The sequence below is a fragment of the Pungitius pungitius genome, chromosome 19 (assembly GCF_949316345.1).
Source record: "Pungitius pungitius chromosome 19, fPunPun2.1, whole genome shotgun sequence".
Taxonomy (NCBI): domain Eukaryota; kingdom Metazoa; phylum Chordata; class Actinopteri; order Perciformes; family Gasterosteidae; genus Pungitius; species Pungitius pungitius.
The window spans coordinates 5,594,218-5,617,597 of NC_084918.1; the positions used below are offsets into that span (position 1 = coordinate 5,594,218).

Below are 23,380 nucleotides of genomic sequence, written 5' to 3' on the forward strand. Positions count from 1 at the left end.
AATTTCTTTCTGCATCGGAGTTACTGTTAGACACAGACATATAATAATAAAAAAGATAAGAAGAAATGGATGCAGTTCATTTAAAGATTCAACAATTTCTTCTACAATAAGTATTCACATTAAAACATTCTGGGAGAGTACTTTATTAAAATTGGTTAAAATGAAGGTACAGAATTTATATGAAGCCCACTTAACCATTTACAAAAATGCAAAGTAGTTAGGTTCTGCAATTTAAACTATACTAGTTTTTGACATAAGTGTCTCCAAAGCTTTATAAGGAATAAGAATAGAAATAAAAACGTGATTCACACATACAGTTATATATTGAGGCTCTACATCAACTGAACAAGTAAGAAACAGAAACTTACATATTTTGTAACTTAATATATTTCACTCTCAACCATGAGGTCATTTTAACATTGAAACTTGTGATACTTGTAACCCCATCCCTCTATTAACAGACCAAGGGTCCAACAAGTCACCAGCACTGGTCCTATTCAAGAGGACGCAGGTAGGCGGAGTTGTCGTCCTTGTCAATCCAGAAGCCTGGGTACACAGGCTCAGTGAATCTGGTGTGAAAGGTGTAGAGGTGTGTCAGTGTGTTGGAGGAGACTTTGTAGAAGGACAGAGTGCCTGCAGGCCAGTCCAGATACACACCGAGTGTTGAGCAGCCTCCAGAGGGAAAAGGAGATTCCCACACCTGTCCATTGTGCCATGCACGAATGACGTGTTTTTCATTTGGATCCTCCTGGCCAAACGCCCATGATAGGGTATTATCACCAAAGTGGCGATTTGAAATTCCCTTTCTTTTAATGGTCTTGTATGCAACAGCTAAATAAACACGTTTGTGATTTGAAGCATTACTCCACTCAACCTCCCAGTAATGGCGCCCAGATAAACCTTCTCGGCACAACACCTGAATCCAAAAATCAAACCTCTCTGGATTATCAGGATATTGATGACATGTTGATCCACTTGTCACCTTCTTGTTCCCATCAGAGAGAACATGGTTATTGTGGACAGTGTTTGGGTCCAGGGTGAGATCACAGGCATCTGATGGAGAAAACCAAACAAATTCAGGTTCATAGTTTCTGCAGAACATTGATTAGAAGTGAAGTTGATTTTAAAGGATAAATAAACGTACAACAAATCAGATCCCTTTTGTCTGTGATTAGTTCTGGATACACACCAAGTCCTGATAAATCTTCTCTGACCAGAATGCCCTGCTTGTAATGGTAGATAGTTGCTCCTTTGTATTCCTCATTTGCAATGACTGCGATGAGGAAACGGATCCGGTTGTTGTTCTTCTGGGCTTTGGTGAAGTCTTGGAAAGCTTTGGCTTTTACTCTCATAGAGGTCAAGACTTCATCTGAGTAGAACCACTCGTCTTCAGAGGTACTCTCCATTCCACACGAGTTCAAATATTTGGCCATCTCATCAAGGTAACTGTCTCCCTGTTTGGTGGAGGTGAAAACAAAGCACAAAGTATTGTCTACATCTGCAGCAAGAACCTCTCTGTCGAGCTCGGACGGATTTTTGACGATCTTTGTTCCCTCCATGATCTCTACACAGGATCTGATGACGTTGATTTCTCTCTCCTTATAATTCAGCCACTTGATTAGTTTTTTTTGACTGAAAGGGGACTCGCCTCTCTTTTCAAAGGTTTCATCTAATGATCTCTTATCCCCTTTACCTTCACGGATGGAGGGGAGTTTCTCCTTCATGGTCCCCTGGAGGTTTGATCTATAGTGGCGACACAACTTCTGGAAAGTGTCTAACTCTTTTTTAATATGTGGAAAGTTTTCTACCGCTTTGTCTTTAAGAGATTCGTTGCATCTCATTTCAATTTCCCTCAAATCTTCAAGAGTACGCTGTATCTTCCCCAAAAGTCCACCGTGGATCTCACTCTTCAGCTCAGCAGCTTCTGGACATAGTTTAGTGAGTGGCATCAGCCAGACCTTCATTGGGACAGCTTTCTCTCCATTTTCCCCCAGTAACTGTGGAAGTTGTCCAAAGGACTTCACTGCTTCTTCAAATGTTAAAGGGATGCCTTGAAGATTGAAGTCTCCGAAGAATGTGCAAGAAACTGATGCACTCAGGGCTTTTTCTTCCTCAGTCAGCTCGGTGCTCGCCTGGCCCTCAACACTAAATAAAGGGATCTTTTTTATCATAGCTTTCATGCTGGCCCCAATTTCTTCACCGCTGCTGCTGTCTAACTCTTCACTGTCAAACACAAAAAAAGCATTTGTCCCATAAAGGATGCCTGTGACTATGTGGGTTGCAGAGCTCTTGATGATAACGTCCTTTTGTTGGGGTTCTAAGGTCATCAGGTCAGTCATTGACAACTGTTCCAAGTGGGTTGTAGATTTGAACTGACCAGTCACTCTGCACTGATTCTTGAATTCTTTCTGATCTTTCAGGTAATGGGCAGATCCTCCAACTTCAGTCAGTCCACAGAGGAAGCTGGCCTTCAGAGAAGCATCAACCTCCAGCAGAGAGGACTTGGATTCACTGGAGTCACATTCAGTAATAAAAACATTATTGCTGGGTTTCAAACTTTTTTTTGTCTTCCCTTGTAGAGTTTCATTATCCCACAACGTCAAACCTTTAAGAATTAGAAAACACAAAGCAGTAGGATCAGTTTGTGAAAATCAATCCTCAAAATAGAAAGAAGAAGTGTCTACCTACAGCAAAAGGTATGTTTACTTGGGGTCGTCATTCTTTTTAGTTTACCAATTAAATGGCCTATTACTAATACAAATCCAGCTACAACCTACTCCTTGACTCCAAAAGATCAAGAAGCACACCTTTGACCAAAACTTAATAATAAACAGAATCTAATCTTAGGAAAATCATCAAATAATCCTCTAATAATTCCTTTAATAGTAAATATACGTTTTAGTGTGTGGATTGAATAGTAAATGCTTTAAAAGTCCCTTTACAAAGCTGGAAAAGACGTTTACACAGATAAATCATTTTAATAACAGCGTAATCTTCAAGACTTACCTGTGATCAGTGCATCTCTTCGAGCATCATAGAGCATTCCGAGGGTGAAAGGTCGACCCAGAGCAGCAACTTCTATTTGTTTTGAGGCCATTTCACCAACCTGACGAGAAAAGCTTTACATATTACAGTAATGTGAAATTTATTTAATTTTTTACTTTGCAGTTTCAACACAATAAGCCTTCCTAAAACAACGTTGCTGTTGAATGGACTGTAACATCCTTAACGATACAGCCAACCTTATTGCTTAAAGATAAACATAATAAATAAAATAAATAGTAATAGTGACAGTTATAGTAGTATCAATAGTTAGCGATTATAAATCCTCTCCATCTACACCTATGAATGCATATGCAAATGCGCCTACATACACACAACCATCTACATCCTCATACATACCCGCAAAATGTACCCATCTATACCTTCCTCCATGTTTATACTTTAACACATAGACTTCACAAGTAGGAGTGAAGTGTAGGGGAGGACTAAACAGCTAAATTAAGTTTAATTAAATGATGAATGCAGCTTTTATATAAAATTATTAAATAACAAAAACAAAACAAAAAGACGAGATGAAAGGAAACTGAAAGCGGATGGTTGACATTCATATCAAAGCAGGATTTGTCGGTAGAGCTCGGTTTTGTTATCACATTCATTGACGTATTTTGTAACACTGATCCATCTTCTTATGAAGATATCTATTTTCATTTGTAAATTTGCAGTCATTTTTTCCATTGTGTGAACCATTTTTAGTCCATGGTTGGTCGTTTTTAATTCTACAAGTTCACATTTACCATTTTTCTGGCAATTATTAATGGTACACGCAAAATACACTTCACATTGTTGTCCCCTAAATCTTCCGGTATAGACTAACAGAAATATCAGTGGATCTAAAGGTGCCGCCACTTCGATTATTTTATCGATTTCTGCTTTGATATTTTTCCAAAACCCTTGAACTACTAGACAGTCCCAAAATATATGTGTGTGTGTGATCTCGTATTTTCTCCATCATAAGTGGCGGCTGGTGGTAAATGTACTAGGTGGGGCAATTCAATGAATTTGAGAAAACTTCTCATGTTGATTTGATGAAAACAATTAAGTTTACATTAGTACATTAACTACTTTGCAATTCAATATTTAATATTTATTCCAATATGAAACAGTAACAGTAAATAACACGTTGACAATCTTATTTTTGTCACCCTCATAGGCAATTCAGTTTAATATAAATATGTCAACTATTATCAGTATGATGTAAATATTGTACATCGTCTCGTCTGCTTGAATGACGATAAAATCGATTTACTTTCTGCAGAATGTTCTCCGCCTGTCGAAACTGGCCTTAGTGAAAATACCCAAACTTGTGGCAAAACCATCGCTGCCACAAGTTGAGTAAATTTAAGGACACTGATTGGCAAACTCATATGGCACGCATTCTTTTACTTTATCAACAATTAGCTTGAGTGCATCTTAGATCCGCCTTCTGAGGGCAATGTTGAACTTGCCCCTAGCGAAGCCAGAACGCGCATGAAGAGGTGTGTATGACAGGCAGAGACGTGCAGAAAAAAACATATATTTATTACTAGGGCTGTCAAAAATAGCGCGTTAACGCCGTTAATTAGCTGTTTGTTGTTAATTACGTCAATTTTTTTGACGCATTTCACGCATGCGCAGTGTGACAAATGATTCAGGTCAGGAAAGTGCCTCTTCCTCTAGGGAATGCACTTCATCCTATACAACACATTACTGCCACCTGCAGGCATATGTCAGGCCGTCAGGTTCAGCATGTCGTTTGCGCCAGAGCCCCCCCCCCCGGTTCTAGCGCAGCAGAACAGAGAAGAAAAAAAGCTCCGCCCAGCAGAGCTTTGCTAAGAAAAATAAATAAAGAGCAGCGCTGAGGAAGAGGAAAGACCATCGGAGAGACCCGTAATACTGTTCTGAAACATGCGGAGGAAGAGAAGCCAATGCGATCTAAATCCTCCCAGGTATGGGAATATTTCACACTGAAATGGGGGGTGCTAGCGGATTTCTTTGCAGCGCCAGTCGTTCTAATCGCCGCGCTCGACTTCAAGGTGTAACCTTTATTATTGTTCGGTCTGAAACAGCGCGCCCAGTGACGGGTGGTGCAGCAATATTGTTGTTCGGGTGGAAATCGGGAGAAAGGTCGGTCCGGGAGATTTTCGGGAGGGGCTTTGAAACATTGGGAGGGTTGACATGTCTGGTCATGTCTGGTCATCGCAGCCCTGGACCATCAGGAGCACAAACTCACAGCAGAGTGGGATAAACTGCAGAGGCTCGAGACCCTTCTAGAGCCAAGCAGGGAAATCAGTCTGTAACTTATCAAATAACATTGCTTTGATTATTTGATAATAATCTGTGCATTATTTTTTTGATTATTTAAAAAAAAAATATCAATAACATGTATTTAATGTAAAAAATATAATGATGATAATAATGATAATTTTGTATCAGTGTCCTGTTATTTATCTTTAGTATGCATTTCAGAAAGAAAAAATGGTTAGGATTCAGGTGTGTTAATCGTGATTAATCCACTGAAAATTCTGATTAATTTGATTAAAATGTTTAATCATTCGACAGCCCTATTTATTACATTTTATTTTAAAGTTATTGCTAGGCCCATTCCATGTTTAAAAAAAACAAAAAAAGTTGCCTTTTTTGGTAATTTAATGGTATCGTTTTTTGTGAGGCTCCAGGAGGAGCGACACCCCAATTCCCTCTATTGGCCAGCTGCCACTGATAATAATGTAGCCGGGGTCCTCACATATAATTAGAGGTGTATTAAAATCTGATTTTTATCATTTCAAATGTTCTAAATTTTTCCAATGTTGGCAATTTATTCCTTTATGGCATTTGTTGCACAGATCTTCAGACGTTCTATCTCTCTTATCTTCAATCTTTAATTCCAATTCCTACTTTTCCTTAATGTTCCATGTATTTTGGGAATTGTCAGCTGTAAGCCTTCTATATATGTGTGAGATGTGGCTAAGGGTTGAAAACCCTTTTTCTCCAATAGTAATAAAATAGTCTTCTGATGTAAATGTCTCTTCACCTTTGCTGAACAAAAAGACAGATAGCTTTGCACAGACTGCAGATCAGTTAAGCAGTAAATGTTCACCTGTCTCTTTCTGTCCTCACCTGTAGAAGTTGTGTAGATCAGACGAGTCTTGTGAGAGTCTTCTAGTCGTTCAGCTGGAGCTTCCAGAGTGATGATCTGTGATGTTGTCCCACTGCTTTTATCCTGTCGGAGAGCCTCCGCTGGTACTCTGCACATGACACGCCTTCAGATGTTACTTCTGCCTTAAATTGACATTGTGTAATATCCCCCCAAGGTATGAGCCTAATTCCCCCCACCACAGGATTGTGAAACATCCTTGTTGAGATGCTTGTTACCTGTTGTTAGAGGACTGCAATGATCATCTTGATTTAATATAAAGTTAAACGAAGAACAGTTACAACGTTTAGTAACCTGCTCAAAATCATATTTTCATTTTCCTCACTAACAATTTATTTTATAGATGTCAACTTGTGCACAAAAAGGACAACCTTCCCTGGACAAACTGTACTGACTTTATTGCAAAATATTTTGATGAAATATTATTACTAAATCCAGAATGTTTACTGCTTTTGACCGTAAGCCAGTGTTTCCAGAGGTGTGAAACATCCTTAACAGTTTTGTTAAGAGTAAAAGGTTTGAGTACCACACATCTATAAGACTGTGATGACCTCATTATGATCAGGGAACAAATACTTAATTTTCCTTTTTTCATACAAGCTACACACACACACACACACACACACACACACACACAGTTTTCCTGACTGAAACAAACAATAACTGAACAGCATTTCCATCAAGTTCAAAGGTCAGCAATGCTTTTAATCAACAACTCTCTGAACGATCAGTGGACGATTGATTGTCAATATGATAAATATTTATTTTTATACCTCAGTATGCATCAATAAGACAAATCGAGATACCAATCTGTAAAATATTTTTTCCCAGCAGTTTATCAGGAACTGGTGTGTGTGCCTGCGTGTGTCCGTCTGTGTGTGTGTCTGTGCGAATGTGTGTGTTTGTGTGTATGTGTGTGTCTGTGCATGTGTGCGCCTCAACACGTAAAAGCAGATTTAGTTTCACACACCATCATTAAGTCTTTACAGTCATTTGGATGTGTTTCCTCTTCTGTGAAAAGCCTTCTGCTTTTCTATTAAAAAAGAAACCAGTTCAGCTGATGGTCATCAGCAGTGTTCACAGCAGTTTTCTTGATGATACGGTTTTTAATTACTTTCTTTTTTCACTTTAAAGTAAGTGCAGTAAACTTGCTGCCTACTAAAAATATACGTCATTATGTGTTGACACATTGAAAGATAAAGAAGCAGAGCTTTGTATTATGAGGCTGCAGCCTGTTAGTATTTTACTGTTGAAACAGGTTGTTTGATCACTTTATAAAAAGGAACTAAGGGGTCTTGTAACATCACATAATTATTTGGGGTTCACATCTAAAGATATCTTTTTACTTATGAATTATTTTATTATCATTTCTCCTAGATTCCTTTTCTTAAAGTAGACTGCATGATTCAAAAGCAGATGTTGAATATAAAGAGTAACGTTGTATATTTAAACCATAAGGTACGAGAGGCTTTACTTTTTTGTCCAATAATGTAACAGTTCAAGGGTGTTTTTAGGGCCAGCAACCCTTGAACAGTTACATTATTGGAGATAAAGTACTGCCTCAAGTACCTTGTTGCTTTTAAATACGGTTACCAGCTAAATTATAAATAGTAAGTAGCTATTTTTCCTTTTCAGAACAAAATATTTATCATATATAAGCAGCTTTTCTGTGATGCACCTGTTTCAATAACGTCAATACATCAAGATAACCAAAGAGCGTCAATCTAACGTAAATTCTTTTCAACATTTGTTACATATTTTTTGTTCCTGCACTATGAGCATAAATCTAAAATGAAATGAAGAAAATTCCTCAAATTCCTTTGAACTCGAAAGTTTTCAGGAAGGACAAACGTACCATGAAACCATTATCGCTGAGGATGTCTGTTTGTTGTCAGATCTTGTTGTGAGATTGGTCTTAGAACCTGACTTGTGTAGGTGATTTGTATGGAATCAATGACGTGTGTTTTAAAAAGCAAAAGGTAATTGATTCATTGAGCTTGAACCTCTTACAGGTCTGGGCTCTCTTCATACGGAACCAGAAGGTGTGGTAGTTAATGTAAAATAGTTTCTGTCTGCACAGGAGTTACTTTGATACATTTCATTTAAAAGATACAAAAATGCAACATTTACCAAGTATGTGCATTGAAACCTCGCAGGAGAGTGCTTTTATTACATTTGATACAGAATACATACAGAATTTGTACAAAGCCTAATAAACCATTTACAAAATTACAAAGTAGTTACACAAGTTCTGAAATTAAAATGTGATCCACACATACAGTTAAATCTGGCTTTAAAGTAGAAAGCATTTTGAGGTTCTGCATCAACTGAAACTCGCATGTCAACATGTGCACATGAAAAGCCAAACTTTACTGGGTTTTTGTTTCAGTATATTTAGGTCATCTTTTATTCCTAAGTCAAGTGTTTACTTTTGATGACTTTAAGCCAGTGTTTCTCCCACTGGGGGTAGCAACCCTCTAAAGCAGGGGTGCCAAACTCATTTCAGGTTCGGGCCAGATATTGCTCACCTCAATTGAACACACCAGCGCAATTTAAAACAACAACTTTCTGAAAGATCAGTGGACGATTGATTGTCAATATGATAAATATTCATTTTTATACCTCAGTATGCATCAATAAGACACCAAGCAAGATACCAATCTGTAAAATATTTTTCCCAGCAATTTATCAGGAACTGGTCTGTGTGTGCCTGTGTGTGTATGTGTGTGTGTGTGTTTGTGTGTATGTGTGTATGTGTGTGGCTGTGCATGTGTGCGCCTCAACACGTAAATGCAGATTTAGTTTCACTGATCATCATTAGGTCTTTACAGTCATTTGGATGTGTTTCCTCTTCTGTGGAAAGCCTTCTGCTTTTCTATTCAAAAAGAAACCAGTTCAGCTGATGGTCATCACCAGTGTTCACTGCAGTTTTTTTGATGATACGGTTTTTAATTACTTTCTTTTTTCACTTTAAAGTAAGTGCAGTAAACTTGCTGCCTACCAAAATATACGTCATTATGTGTTGACACATTGAAAGATAGTGTTAAATCATGTGAGAATAAAGAAGCAGAGCTTTGTATTAGGAGGCTGCAGCCTGTTAGTATTTTACTGTTGAAACAGGTTGTTTGATCACTTTATAAAAAGGAACTAAGGGGTCTTGTAACATCACATAATTATGTTGTTTTCACATCTAAAGATATCTTTTTACTTATGAATTCTTTTATTATCATTTCTCATAGATTCCTTTTCTTAAATTAGACTGCATGATTCAAAAGCAGATGTTGAATATAAAGAGTAACGTTTTATTTAAGCCATAACGTACGAGAGGCTGTAGTTTATCTTCAATAATGTAACAGTTCAAGGATGTAGTTAGGCCAGCTCATCCAGGCTCAGATCCCCGTGCTTTGAACAGAGAAGCGTGTGTAGTAGCAGCCGCTACAGCAGTGTACCGGTAGTTAGGATTTTTTTAACAGTTCATACGTTGTTTTTTTTGTGGGATACCAGATGCAGCCCAGCCTCACCCAGTTGCTGCCTCTAGCGGCCCCCAGGTCATTTGAGTTTGAGACCCCTGTCTTGCTCAGGGACACTTCAATATCGCTCCCATCGCCATATTTAACTGTGTTCATGTTATTTATCTAGGTTATTACAGCTGTATTTAATGCTGTTTATTTCAGTTCATGTTTAGGGTTAATTTGCAACCATTGTTGTACACATCTTGTTATTTTTATATCAAGGAAGAGGGAACATGTGTTTATTAAGCAATAAATAATGATAGTTATGGTTAGAGTTAGAATAAAAACGTTTATTTCATTAATTCCTTCCTTCATTAATTCTGGTTCATTTGTCACACTTCCATCCTAAATTTAACAGTTAGGCCCAAGAGGTCAAAGGGCTCAGATGATAAGAAATATTGTTGGTCAAATGCTGTGGTTTAAGGAAAATGACTTGTATGGTATTCAGACTTTTATACTCAAGAAAATTTTACACATAGAATCTTATACTTTTTTCTCATAAAACAAGAACCATGGCACCAGACTTCCTTCTCTCTGGCATGTTGGACACACGAGCATGACACTGTTACGAAAATTGTATTTCCCGCAAAATAACTCTGCTGAAGCCTGTTTTGGGAGGAGGGTTTTAGTTTTAAAAATGGTGAAAAACTGTGACCGTGAACTGAAAGAATAAACATACTTACTCACCTCAAATCCAACATTAGTATCCTCTTTAGTTGTACATTTGAGTAATTTTCTTCTATCATGACCAAGGTCAAAAGTCAAATTTACCTGAGTACATTGTGACGTTCTTGATAAAGCAGCAGCCAAGAGGACCTTGGAACTCTGGAGGAGCTGCAGAGATCCACAGCTGAAGTGGAGGAATCTGTCCACAGGACAACTAGTAACCATGTACTTCCAAAAGCCGGCCTTAATGGATGAGTAGCAAGAAGAAAGCTGTTGTTGAAAGAACCATAAGAAATCCTGTTTGGAGTTAAACACAAGCCACGTGACAGACACAACAAACATGTGGGCGAAGGTGTTCTGGTCTTTTTGGCCTCAATGCCGAACGCTGTGTGGAGGAACCCCAACACTGCCCATCACCCTAAGCACAGCATCAGGGATTATCACTTATTATCACAACATCTGGATGTTTGAGATTCACTCTGCAGCCTGACGTATGTGCAGATTTTACTACCAGATCTAATAATTAATAGTAAATATTAATAGTCTGAGGGACCATCAATGTTATAAGATAGATTTTTAGCTGAGCCGATGTGTTTGTTTTAGAAGGTGTTATTATCTTTCTTGGTGTTTGAAGAGAATCATTAAGTTAAACACAGGTTTTAGTTGCGATTTTAGTTGCTTTGTTAAGTTTTAAAATCAGGTTCTCTCTTCCTGTTTTCACAAATTTCTTGTGTACTAATTGACAAAAGAGTGGGCTGCTGACAAGTTAAGTGCACACTTTATTAGTATTCTGAACTCTTCTGGCTCCATTTACCACCCTTATCTGCTGCTTTCTACTTTTCTTAAGCTGATTGACTTTCATTTAGGACCTCTTACAGGTCTTTGCTCTATTCACACAGTGTGTTAGTTGATGTAAAAGGTTTTCTGTCTGCACATGAGTTACTGTTACATACATACAAAGATAATATAAAAGGAATTCAGTTTATTTAGGAAACATTTTCTTCTAAAATAAGTATATGCATTGAAACATTGCAGGAAAGTACTTTATTAGACTTGGTCAGAGTTTAGGAACAGAATTGGTACAAAGCCCACTTTACCATTACAAAATTACAAAGTAGTTACACAAGCTTTTCAACATTAGTTTTTCCAAGGCTCTCAAAGGAATAAAAAAAAAATTAATGTGATTCATGAAATACAGATGAAACTAACTTTAAAGCAGGAACAGTTTTGAGGTTCCGCATGAACTAAAAAAAAGAAACAACCTGAAAATGATGAATTTTGTAACTTAATTGTTATTTTACAATTTTGGAATTCGTTAAAACAAGTTCAAGCAAACATGTGATGCCATTTTACCATTGAAACTTTCGTTGTAACCCCATCTCTCTATTAACAGACCAAGGATCACACAAGTCACCAGCATTCAAGACAACACCCTATTCAAGAGGACGCAGGTAGGCGTAGTTGCCCGTATGGTACACCCAGAGGCCTGGGTACAAAGGCTCAGTGAAGGTGGTGTGAAAGGTGTAGAGGTGTGTCAGTGTGTTGGAGGAGACATTGTAGAAGGACAGAGTGCCTGCAGGCCAGTCCAGAAACACACCGAGTGTTGAGCAGCCACCAGAGGGAAAAGGAGAATTCCACCCCTTTGCATTGTGCCATGCATGGAGTACATTTTCTCCATCTTTTCCCGAAAGGCCAAAAGCCCATGATAGGGAATTATTTCCAAATCCACTATCGTAACCATCTCCCTTTCTTTTGATTGTCTTGTATGCAACAGCTGCATAAATAGATTTTGAAACAGAAGCATTATCCCACTCAACTTCCCAGTAATGGCGCCCAGATAAACTCTCTTGGCAGAACACCTGAGTGTGTACATTAAACCTCTCTGGGTTGTCAGGATATTTTTGCCATGTTGATCCACTGGTTACCTTCTTGTTTCCATCAGACAGAACAAGGTAATTCTGGACAGTGTTTGGGTCCAGGGTGAGATCACAGGCATCTGATGGAGTAAACCAAACAAATTCAGGTTTATAGTTTCTGCAAAACACGATTACAACAGAAAATGTTACTTAAATGCATAAATAAACTTACACAATATCAGATCTCTCCTGTCTGTGATCTTTTCAGGATGAAGGTCAGGTTCTGAGAAATCTTCACTGACCAGAATGCCCTGCTTGTAATGGTAGACAGTTGCTCCTTTGTATTTCTCATTTGGAATGACTGCGATGAGGAAACGGATCCGGTTGTTGTTCTTCTGTGCTTTGGTGAAGTCTTGGAAAGCTTTGGCTTTTCGTCTCATAGAGGTCAAGACTTCATCTGAGTAGAACCACTGGTCTTCAGTGGTACTCCCCAATCTTGGAGAGTCCAAATATGTGGCCATCTCATCAAGGTAAGTGTCGCCCCGTTTGGTGGAGGTGAAAACAAAGCACAAAGTATTGTCTACATCTGCAGCAAGAACCTCTCTGTCGAGCTCGGACTGATTTTTGACGATCTTTGTTCCCTCCATGATCTCTACACAGGATCTGATGACGTTTATTTCTCTCTCCTTATAATTCAGCCACTTGATTAGTTTTTCTTGACTGAATGGGGACTCGTCTCTATTGTCAATGGTTTTTTCTAATGAGCCCTCATCTTCTTCTTTACCTTCACGGATGGAGGGGATTTTTTCCTTCATGGTCCCCTGGAGGTTTGATGTGTAGAGGCGACACAACTTCTGGAAAGTGTCTAATTCTTCTTTAATATGTGGAAAGTTCTGTCCCACTCTGTCTTTTAGAGATTCGTTGCTTCTCATTTGAATTTCCACCAAATCTTCAAGAGTACGCTGTATCTTCCCCACCAGTCCACTGTGGATCTCACTCTTCAACTCAAGAGCTTCTGGATATAAAGTAGTCAGTGGCATCAGCCAGACCTTCATTGGGACAGCTTTCTCTCCTTTATCCCCCAGTAACTGTGGAAGTTGTCCAATGGTCTTCACTGCTTCTTCAAATGTGAAAGGGATGCTTTGAAGGATGATGTCACCAAAGAATTTACAAGAAAATGAAGCACTCAGGTCTTTTTCTTCCTTTGTCATTTTGGTGCTCACATCAACCTCAACACTAAATAAAGGGATCTTTTTCATCATGAGTTTCATGCTGGCCTCGATTTCTTCATTGCTGCTGCTGTCTAACTTTTCACTGTCAAACACAAAGAAAGCATTTGCCCCATAAAGGATGCCTGTGACTATGTGTGTTGCAGAGCTCTTCTTGATAACGTCCTTTTGTTGGGGTTCTAAAGTCATCAGGTCAGTCATTGACAACTGTTCCAAGTGGGTTGTAGATTTGTACTGACCAGTCACTCTGCTCTGATTCTTGAATTCTTTGTGATCTTTCAGGTAATGGGCAGATCCTCCAACTTCAATCAGTCCAGAGAGGAAGCTGACCTTCAGAGAAGCATTAACATCCAGCAGAGTGGACTTGGATTCAATGGAGTCAGATTCAGCAATGACAAAATTACTGCTGTGTTTGAAACTTTTAGTTGTCTTCATTTGTAGAGTTTTATCATCCCACATTTTCAAACCTTCAAACATTAGGAAACACAAAACAGTAGGATCATTTTTTGAAGTAAATGAATTGATTCAGAAAGAAGAAGCAACTGTCTATGGCAGAAGGGAAGTGTGAGAACCGAATGATGTGTGTTTATATGTCGTCATATTTGACATTCTTCTTCAACTCTTCAATTAATGGCTTATAATACAAAGCCACCTAACTTGCTGTTTAATTCCAAAAGAGCAAGAAAGAAACACAGACACATTTGACCATATAAAGAAAGTTCCATTGTCTAATTAATCAAAGGATAATCAGCTAATAATACAGCATGCTTCCCCAACAACTAATGGAAGTTCACAGCTCCACTGTGGAACTAAAACACATTTGATAATTCCTTAAATAGTGAATAATAAATTATGTTAAAAAGGAGGAGAGGATTAAATAGTAAAATGATTTCAGTACAATTTTACAACGTGTACTCTAAGACTTACCTGTGATCAGGTCATCTCTTTGAGCATCATAGAGCATTCCGAGGGTAAAAGGTCGACCCAGAGCAGCAACTTCCATTTGCTTTGAGGCCATTTCACCAACCTGATGAGAAAAGCTTTACATATTACAGTAATGTGAGTTTTGAACACAGAGTCAATTCTACACCTTCACTCATCAAAAAAAGACTTTGCACAGACTGCAGATCAGTTAAGCAGTAAATGTTCACCTGTCTCTTTCAGTCCTCACCTGTAGAAGTTGTTTAGATCAGACGAGTCTTGTGAGAGTCTCCTGGTCGTTCAGCTGGAGCGTCCAGAGTGATGATCTGTGACCTCGTCCGATGCTTTTATCCTGTTTGAAAGCCTCCGCTGTGACTCTGCACATGACACGCCTTCAGGTGTTACTTCTGCAGAATATTAACATTATAAAATATCCCCCCAAAGTCTGAGCATAACTCCACCCACCACAGCATTGTGTAACATGCCTGACCTGGTGGTTAGAGGGCATTTATGAGCATCATGATTTAATATAAAGTTAAACAGTTCAATATCCTGTTTTAGTGTGCAGGTCCTCTTTAATGTAACTGCCCGAAACATTAACACTTCTTTAGAGATCAGAGGAATGAGACCAAGAAAAGGAAAATATACACAACTCATATACCCAGCTCATCACAACACTTTTCTTTTGTTGATGTCAACTTGTGCATTATAAATGCCACTGGGTAAAAGTGTACTGTACTTATTGCAATATATTTAGATGAGCCATTACCAAATTCAGAGTGTTTACTGATTACGACTCTAGTGGGTCTCAGTGATATTGTGTATAAGTGTTGTGCATGGGGTTTGTTCCAAATTATTTTAGATAAAGAACTTCATTGAGAACTTCCCATCTTAATGTAGTACAAAGTACATGGACTGCTGTTGCCTCTTTCAAAAAAAAATATATACACATCCAAGCTCAATAATGAGCATGAATTGAGAGGCCGTATCAGGAAGTGAAGGATTTGTATTGGAAAGCATCAACTAATTAAACTAATTAAAACGTGTATAATTAGTATGAGATGACCCATACATATCTGCAATAATTTTATTTTATTTTGCACAGGTTACACATTTAGTGCAAAAAAAGGTTAATTACAGCCACAATTACTATATTCTATGAAATATTTGTTAATTTCTCCGCAGAAAATACTTGAATGAGATGGTGGTACATTTTATTAGTTTTGGAGTGATGGAGTAATCTGGCTTACTTGTGATTAAGTGATTAAGTGAGTGCTATTGTTTTATTATTATTTTATAATATTCGAAAAAAGCAGAGTTGGAGGGGTCACAAAATGTTAATTTAATAGAAATTACAATTTTGTTGGGACAGGAACATCTTTTTTTTCCTCCAAAGTGGGACGTGACAGAAACAGTTTGAGAACAACACACCTATGACACTGTAAGGATCGTAATCATAATCAATCATCAACTGGGAACTTTTTTGTCAAGTTCAAAAGTCCAAGTTCATTTTGAGGTCAACACTTTATTACAGTAACCTTTGCAATACACGTACATTTTTCAAATTAAAGCGGTGCTTTTAATTAACAACTTTCTGAAAGCCCTGTGGAGGTTTGTCACAAAATAAATCAGAATTTGTCTACATGTGCATCAATAAGACCTATTGAATATAGAGATGCAAATCTGTAAAATCTTTTCTCCCAATCAGTAACTGTTCAAGGTTGTCTGTATATGTGTGTGTGTGTGTGTGTGTGTGTGTGAGACAACAGATAAGTCCAGTATCAGTTCCACAGAATTCCCCTGAGTATGATAAGACCTTCACAGTAATTTGGGTGTGTGGAGTCTACTAGCAGAACAAGGCTAGCTCTTTTTGGCCTTCTCCCCGGCTGGAGTTGTAAAATTTTTATTAGTTTTGGGCTGATTGAGCAATCTGGTTTACTTGTGATTAAGTGATTGCTCTTGTTTCTTTCCAATATTCAAAAAAGCAGAGTTGGAGGGTCACAAAATGTTATTTTAATAAAAATTCAACGTGTACAATTTTGTTGGGACATGAACATATTTTTTCCTCCAAAGTAGGACTTGACAAAAACAGTTTGAGCACAACGTGGGACGTGAGGTTGATGATTGATTCGGATTACGATCAGAATCAATCATCAACCTCACGTCCCACGTTGTTTTCAACCTTTTTGAACTTTAGTCAAGTTCAAAAGTCCAAGTTCATTTCGAGGTTAACACTTTATTACAGTAACCTTTGCAATATACATACTTTTTTTTTTTAAATTAAAGAACCGCTTTTAATCAACTTTGTGAAAGCCCTGGGGAGGTTTACTTGTTAAAAATGAACTTCAGAACGGATCAATAAGATCTATTGAACATAAAGATGCAAATCTGTTACAAGTCTTTTTCCCCAGCAGTTAATCAGTTCTGTTCAAGGTTGACTTTGAGGCATAAGACCGCTGACAATTACGTCTTACAGTTTGAGGTGTAAATTTGATAATCTATGATAACCAAAAATAAGTTACCATCAGTTACGTCCCTCGACTGATATCTAGGGGAGCAACACATGAAAATAACAATAAAAAAGGGATTGGTAAAAAATAGATTTATTTAATAAATCAAAAACATCTGAATCATAAACGGTACTCCACGTACTGCCCAAAAGTAGGAAAAAAAAGAACGATAACTGCCAACACATCGGCAAACACAGACACCTCTCTGCAAAGGGCGTGACTTCAACTCCAAGCTCCCTTCCACTTAGCTTCCCCCAGCCTTTAATCCACCTTGGCTCCAATCAGCTGATTTCCTCCAGGCCCGCTCACCAAGTAGTTTCACCTGGTAATTCCCAAAACCTGGAGAGAGAGAGAGAGAGAGAGAGAGAGAGAGAGAGAGAGAGAGAGACCACCCGTAACACCATCAATAAGAACCAGGACTTTTCATGATTGATTTCACGTGTCAAAACAAGCACAGTCTGACTACAGCAGGAAGCACCTGCAGCAGGAAGGAAGCACCTGCAGCAGGAAGGAAGCACCTGCAGTCAGTTTCTCATCTTGGACCAGCTGAAACACTTACTGATCCTAAAATGCAATCCATTCATAGGATCTTTAAATGCTCTAGCAACACGAGGCATGATGTATGGGTGAGGGCAGTTTAAATATTCTAATGTTGCCAAACACCCCCCTGAAATGAAAATCCAAGTAAACCAAATACGTCAAACTAAAAAAAATGTATATAAAAAAATTAAATGTTTCAAGCAAGGAGTATAAAATCGTCCATATTGGCCTCTTGAATGCTAATATTTAGGACTTTAGAAGTCTGAATCTTTCAAGGCAACATTTGATCAAACCTTTACAAATATGTCTTCTATAAACACTCACACAAGCAAAGATGATCTACTAACATCCCTACAATGGTTTGCTCTCTGTTCTAGATGGACAACTACACTCAGCCGGAGGTGACAGATCTCTTTGTGAAATACAACATCAAGTCTCCCTCCACAGAAAAGCTCCTCACACCCCTTGTCTCCTTCAACCTGGTGTTTAAGACGTCCATCGGTCCAGGGGGTCCCGGGTACTGATGAGGAGGAACATTTCAATGGTGTAACTTTGCAGCTATCTGAGGCCTGAAACTTCTCAAGGACTGCTCCTCAACTTCAAATGCCTGCTGTAGATCAACCAGGGAAAGTTTCCTTTTGGTGCAGCTCAGATTGGAAACTCCTTCAGGAAGGAGATCACTCCTCGCTCTGGACTCATTCGCGTCAGGTACAGTCAGAAACTCCTTCATGTTCCACCGCAAATTCTACAACGACTACACGTGAACTCGTCCTGCTCGCAGAGAGTTCACTATGGCTGAGATCGAGTACCTTGTGGACGCAAACGAGAAGGTTCACCCGATGTTTTCCAACGTGGCCGGACAGGACGTCCTGCTGTGCTCCTCCAAGGCTCAGACCAGCGGCCGGTCTGCACACGTTATGAATATCCAGTATTAATGTCCGATTGAAAAGTTGAGCTAATGTATAATTATATACAAATGATATTATTTGTTTTATAATTAAGGTTGAACTTAATTGATAATCACTACATTGATGTTGAGATACTGCTTATATAAAAAGTTGTATTTTTTACTAAGCAATATCAATCCAAAATGTTGAAACATGTTGAAATAATAACTATCATCATTCAATTTCTTTACTGTCTCTCTCTCTCTCTCTACATTATAAAACTCCCGGGCCACACTAACATTAAACTTTCATATCAAGATGGGGGCCACAAAATGTCGTCCCGAGGGCCGCAATTGGCCCGTGGGCCACGAGTTTGAGACCCCTGTCATAAGTAGTGAACAAGTTCCTCTCCCTAGTTATTGTGAATGTAATAAAATGTAACAAAATACAGTAAATGTTTCACTGCCTTTGTGAAAAGACAGTAAAAAAGCTCATCAGGAAGGACAAAGGACCCTGAAACCATCATCACTCAGGATGTGTGTTTATTGTTAGATCATGTTGGGAGATGTTTTACAGCCTGACTCGTGTCTGTAGTAGGCGATTTAAGCGGCCTGGGTACACAGGAAAATGTAGCACTCAGGGGTTTTTCTTCCTCAGTCAGTTTGGTGCTCACCTGGCCCTCAGCTCTAAATAAAGAGATCTTTTTTATTAAAGCTTTCATGTTGGCCCCGATTTCCTCAACGCTGCTGCTGCTGCCGCTGTTACTGTCAAACTGTCAAAAGGAAACATTTGCACCATAAAGGATGCCTGTGACTATGTGTGTTGCAGAGCTCTTCTTGATAAAGTCCCTTTGATGGTCTTCTAAGGCCATCAGGTCAGTCATTGACAACTGTTCCAAGCGGGATGTAGATCTGTACTGAGAGAAAGCTGACCTTCAGAGAAGCATCAACATCTAGCAGAGAAGACTTGTATTCAATGGAGTCAGATCCAGTAATGACAAAATTACTGCTGGGATTGAAACTTTTAGTTGTCTTCCCTTGTAGAGCTTTATCATCCCACAACTTCAAACCTTTAAACATTAGAAAACACAAAGCAGTAAAATTCAGGTAAGCAGAAGGTGGTCTTGTGACTTGTGGTCGTCTTTTGTCATTCTTTTAGATAGTTAATCAATTAAATGGCCCATAATACAAAGCCAGCTAACAAGCTGTAACAATTCCAAAAGACTTAGTATGAAACACAGAGACCTTTGACCAGAAAAACTGAAAATACTGTTGCCTAATTAATCTTAGGATAATCAGCAAATAATCCTCTATTAAGTCTTGTGTTCAAATAATGAAGAAGCCCCAGACGGACAGAAGACATCTTGGATTAAAGAGTTGAAATCAAAAGTATTTAATAGAAGAAAGGGTGTTGTGCTAAAAAGAACATCTCAGCTGAGGAGCTGCTGGTCTCTACAACCAACAGACCACACGACAGCACATTGACCACCACATAGTGCCTGTCTGCTGCCTCCACCAGCCAACTCGAGAACAATGGCTCAATAAGGCTGGTGCAGGTAGAGAGGACTCAGACGCAGAGTTTTCCAAACAAAGTGCTCTTGAATAAATTCGAATATAGGACTGACGTGCACCAACAACATTTAACATTGAACTCCTGTACCTGTGTTGATATTAAAACCGACAAAACACTGAATGCCCTGACCTTGTTTGGTCACCATGGAAGTGCTCACTTAAAGGTTTCCTCCCTCTTGTGGCCAAATGGGTCAATGACAGAAAATACAAACCCAAACTCAACATTGAGTGTGAATTGAGAGGTTGTATCGAGTCTATAAGGCTGTTCTGAAAGGACTACATTTTATTTGGAGGGATCTGGTTTACTTGAATGTGATCCACAATACGTAAGCAGATGTTCATGGAAGGTTCTGCATTCAACGTGCTGCTTCTAAACACAAAAAGTATATTTCTCTATGTTAATACATTCAAAATCATGTCAAATCATTTCAGGATGACAAAAATAAAACTGCTTCTAAGTTCCTGTAGTTATTGTAACTGTTGAAACTGGTTGTTTGGTCATTTTTATTACTAAAACATAAGAGGGAACTCAATATAAATTCAATAGTTAAGAGTCTTAAGGTCTGGTCTGGGATTTGTTTTGTCTTTAATGCATTTGTCAGTAAATTTCTAGGCAAGAAAACACATATTTTATTTTTCATACAAACGCTGCGAAAAAGAAACAGGAGAAACCTATGTTTTTAATCTTTTTTTCTTTTATTATTTTAGTAGAAGGTTGTACATTTAACTTGGTGCTTTGCATCATTTTCAATCTGTTAATACATTTATATTTAAATTAAAAGTCAATCTTTGCAGGTTTAAGAAGTAGATCCCTTTATTTTAAGACTTAAGCATCTTTTCAACTGTTGAAATATAGGTTGTTTGATTAGTTAATAAAAGGTAAGAGGGGTTCTTCATTTTAGATTTCACACAAATCCTGTGAACAAGAAACAGAATATATTTAGGTTTTTAATGCTTTTTCTTGTATTATTTCAGTAGAAGGTTGTACATTTAACTTGGTTATGTCAAATCCTTCCAGGTTTAAGAAGTAAAACACTTTAAAATATATCTTTTTAATTGTTGAAACAGGTTGTTTTAAAGTTTATCAAAAAGGTACGAGGGGGTCATGCGCGCTTTTGTGCTCCTGCACACCCACAAGCTCAATCTTTACATCACGCAAAGCTGGTACAAAGACTCTCAGGTGGAGGTAGTCCTCTTTTCCAACCTTAACCTGCAGGAATAAAAAGAGGAACTTTGGAAGTCTAAATGAATATTTTCAGTCGTGTGTGTCTGAACCCTGAGGACCTTCCAGCATCAGAGGTGTGGATGGAATAACTGGTGTTCACTGCACTGAGTTTGACGGTAAGATTTAACTGGATGTTAAATATTGTGTTAATTCAACCTGTGTGACACACAAAGACACATATCTGTCTATTTTTTGTAATTAAATATCACATTATTTCTTACCTTGATGAGAAAGTTCTCTCCAGCCACAAGCTGTTCCCTGTATAGAACTGCTTTGAATTCCTGATACATCTTGTCTGTTCTTTCCTCCACTCAGTTCTTCACCTGTGTATGAATTAGTTAAAGTGTGATGTAAACCCACACTGAAATAAAGACCTGGAGTTGAGTGTGGAGGTTGTGAGGAATAAAGTTACATTGAGTCTCACCTGATCACAAATCTCCTGAATGTCCTCAGTGGCATCCTTTGTCTCACTCCATCCTCCAGGTTTTTGACCCATTGTCACACAGTCTGTTGAAGTTAACAGAGAAGTCACCTGTCTGCCTGTATGGTGGATAAGTGTTCATAGTCGACTGGTTATCAGATGTATTTATACTTCTTAACCATCCTGGATGGAGAGAGAGAGGTGGATCTAAAGGTGATTGTAAGGTGGAGCTACATGTGGGGTTTGGTTGCCAAACTATTTGATCCGTCGGTGTGACATTTGGCTTTTTTTATTAATTGGTTACCATTTCTCCAAAATCATTATTAATCCGACTGCATATTGTAAAAGCAGATGTTTCATATAAGAGCAACAATATACAGTATGTGTAGAGGTTAATAAAAGTTTATGTATTCAACGTGCTGCTTCCAAATACAAACAATTTTATTTGTAATTTGTTAATACATAAAATATGATGCCAAATAATTTCAGGATGTAAAATAAAATTGCTTCCTGTAGTTATTTCACTGTTGAAACAGGTTGTTTGGTCATTTTGATTAGTAAAAGATAAGAGGTAATTCACATTATTCAGTTAAACGTATTTGTTTTTGTTAAGGTCTGCGTGTGGATTTGTTTACGTCTGTTTTTGCATTTGTCAGTATATTTCCAGCCAAGAAAATACATATTTTAGATTTCACAAAAATCCTATGAATAAGAAACAGAATATATTTAGGTTTTTAATGTTTTTTCTTTTATTGTTTCAGTAGAAGGTTGTACATTCAACTTGGTGATGTCAAATCCTTCCAGGTTTAAGAAGTAAAACACTTTAATATGAGACTGCAGCCTCTTTTTAACTCTTGAAACAGGTTGTTTTAACGTTTACCAAAAGGTATGAGGGGGTCTTCCCAGCGTTTGTGCTGCTGCACACCCTTAAGCACAATCCTCCCTCCATCACACGGAAGTGCTCTAAAGACACTCAGGTGGAGGTAGTCCTCTTTTCCAACCTTAACCTGCAGGAATAAAAAGAGGAACTTTGGAAGTCTGAAAGAATATTTTCAGTCGTGTGTGTCTGAACCCTGAGGACCTTCCAGCATCAGAGGTGTGGATGGAATAACTGGTGTTCACTGCACTGAGTTTGACAGTAAGATTTAACTGGATGTTAAAAATAGTGTTAATTCAACCTGTTTGACACACAAAGACACATATATGTCTATGTTTTGTAATTAAATATCACATTATGTCTTACCTTGATGAGAAAGTTCTCTCCAGCCACAAGCTGTTCCCTGTATAGAACTGCTTTGAATTCCTGATACATCTTGTCTGTTCTTTCCTCCACTCGGTTCTTCACCTGTTTAAGAATGAGTTCAAATGTGATGTAAACCCACACGGAAATAAAGACCTGGAGTTGAGTATGGAGGTTGTGAGGAATAAAGGTACATTGAGTCTCACCTGATCACAAATCTCCTGAATGTCCTCAGTGGCATCCTTTGTCTCACTCCATCCTCCAGGTTTTTGACCCATTGTCACACAGTCTGTTGAAGTTAACAGAGAAGTCACCTGTCTGCCTGTATGTTGGATTAGTGTTCAGAGTCGACTGGTTATCACATGTATTTATACTTCTTAACCATCCTGGATGGAGAGAGAAAGGTGGATCTAGAGGTTATGGATTCAACGTACTTCTTCTAAATACAAACAATTTCATTTCTATTGGTTGGTACAAAAAAATGATGCCAAATAATTTCCGGATGTAAAATAAAATTGCTTCCTGTAGTTATTTCACTGTTGAAACAGGTTGTTTGGTCATTTTGATTAGTAAAAAAAAAGAGGTAATTCACATTATTCAGTTAAA

The 23,380-nt window shown here is 38.2% G+C and overlaps 3 protein-coding genes across 5 annotated transcripts; all 3 read right to left on the bottom strand.

Moving 5' to 3' along the window:
* Positions 1 to 214: 214 nt before the first annotated feature.
* Positions 215 to 6,224, bottom strand: LOC119198339 (stonustoxin subunit beta-like). 3 transcript variants are annotated; one of them, XM_037455383.2, is made up of 4 exons: positions 6,160 to 6,224; positions 3,007 to 3,106; positions 1,190 to 2,605; positions 215 to 1,053 (listed from the first exon to the last, which is right to left on the bottom strand). In XM_037455383.2, the coding sequence occupies exons 2-4, from the start codon at positions 3,095 to 3,097 to the stop codon at positions 494 to 496; spliced, it is 2,067 nt and encodes a 688-aa protein (XP_037311280.2). In that variant the 5' UTR covers positions 3,098 to 3,106; positions 6,160 to 6,224; the 3' UTR covers positions 215 to 493. The 3 variants fall into 3 exon arrangements, with proteins under 3 accessions (XP_037311280.2, XP_037311278.2, XP_037311279.2); XM_037455381.2 differs by having other exon boundaries at positions 1,145 to 2,605; XM_037455382.2 differs by lacking the exon at positions 6,160 to 6,224 and having other exon boundaries at positions 1,145 to 2,605; positions 3,007 to 3,118.
* Positions 6,225 to 11,408: 5,184 nt separating this feature from the next.
* On the bottom strand, positions 11,409 to 14,581 carry LOC119198343 (neoverrucotoxin subunit alpha-like). The gene is made up of 3 exons (XM_037455387.2): positions 14,387 to 14,581; positions 12,463 to 13,926; positions 11,409 to 12,370 (listed from the first exon to the last, which is right to left on the bottom strand). The coding sequence occupies exons 1-3, from the start codon at positions 14,475 to 14,477 to the stop codon at positions 11,808 to 11,810; spliced, it is 2,118 nt and encodes a 705-aa protein (XP_037311284.2). The 5' UTR covers positions 14,478 to 14,581; the 3' UTR covers positions 11,409 to 11,807.
* A 6,391-nt stretch (positions 14,582 to 20,972) lies between these two features.
* Positions 20,973 to 23,374, bottom strand: LOC119198344 (cystatin-A-like). Its single transcript, XM_062559358.1, has 5 exons — positions 22,981 to 23,374; positions 22,778 to 22,879; positions 22,415 to 22,541; positions 21,538 to 21,620; positions 20,973 to 21,098 (listed from the first exon to the last, which is right to left on the bottom strand). The coding sequence occupies exons 1-5, from the start codon at positions 23,050 to 23,052 to the stop codon at positions 20,973 to 20,975; spliced, it is 510 nt and encodes a 169-aa protein (XP_062415342.1). The 5' UTR covers positions 23,053 to 23,374.
* Between the last annotated feature and the right edge of the window lie 6 nt (positions 23,375 to 23,380).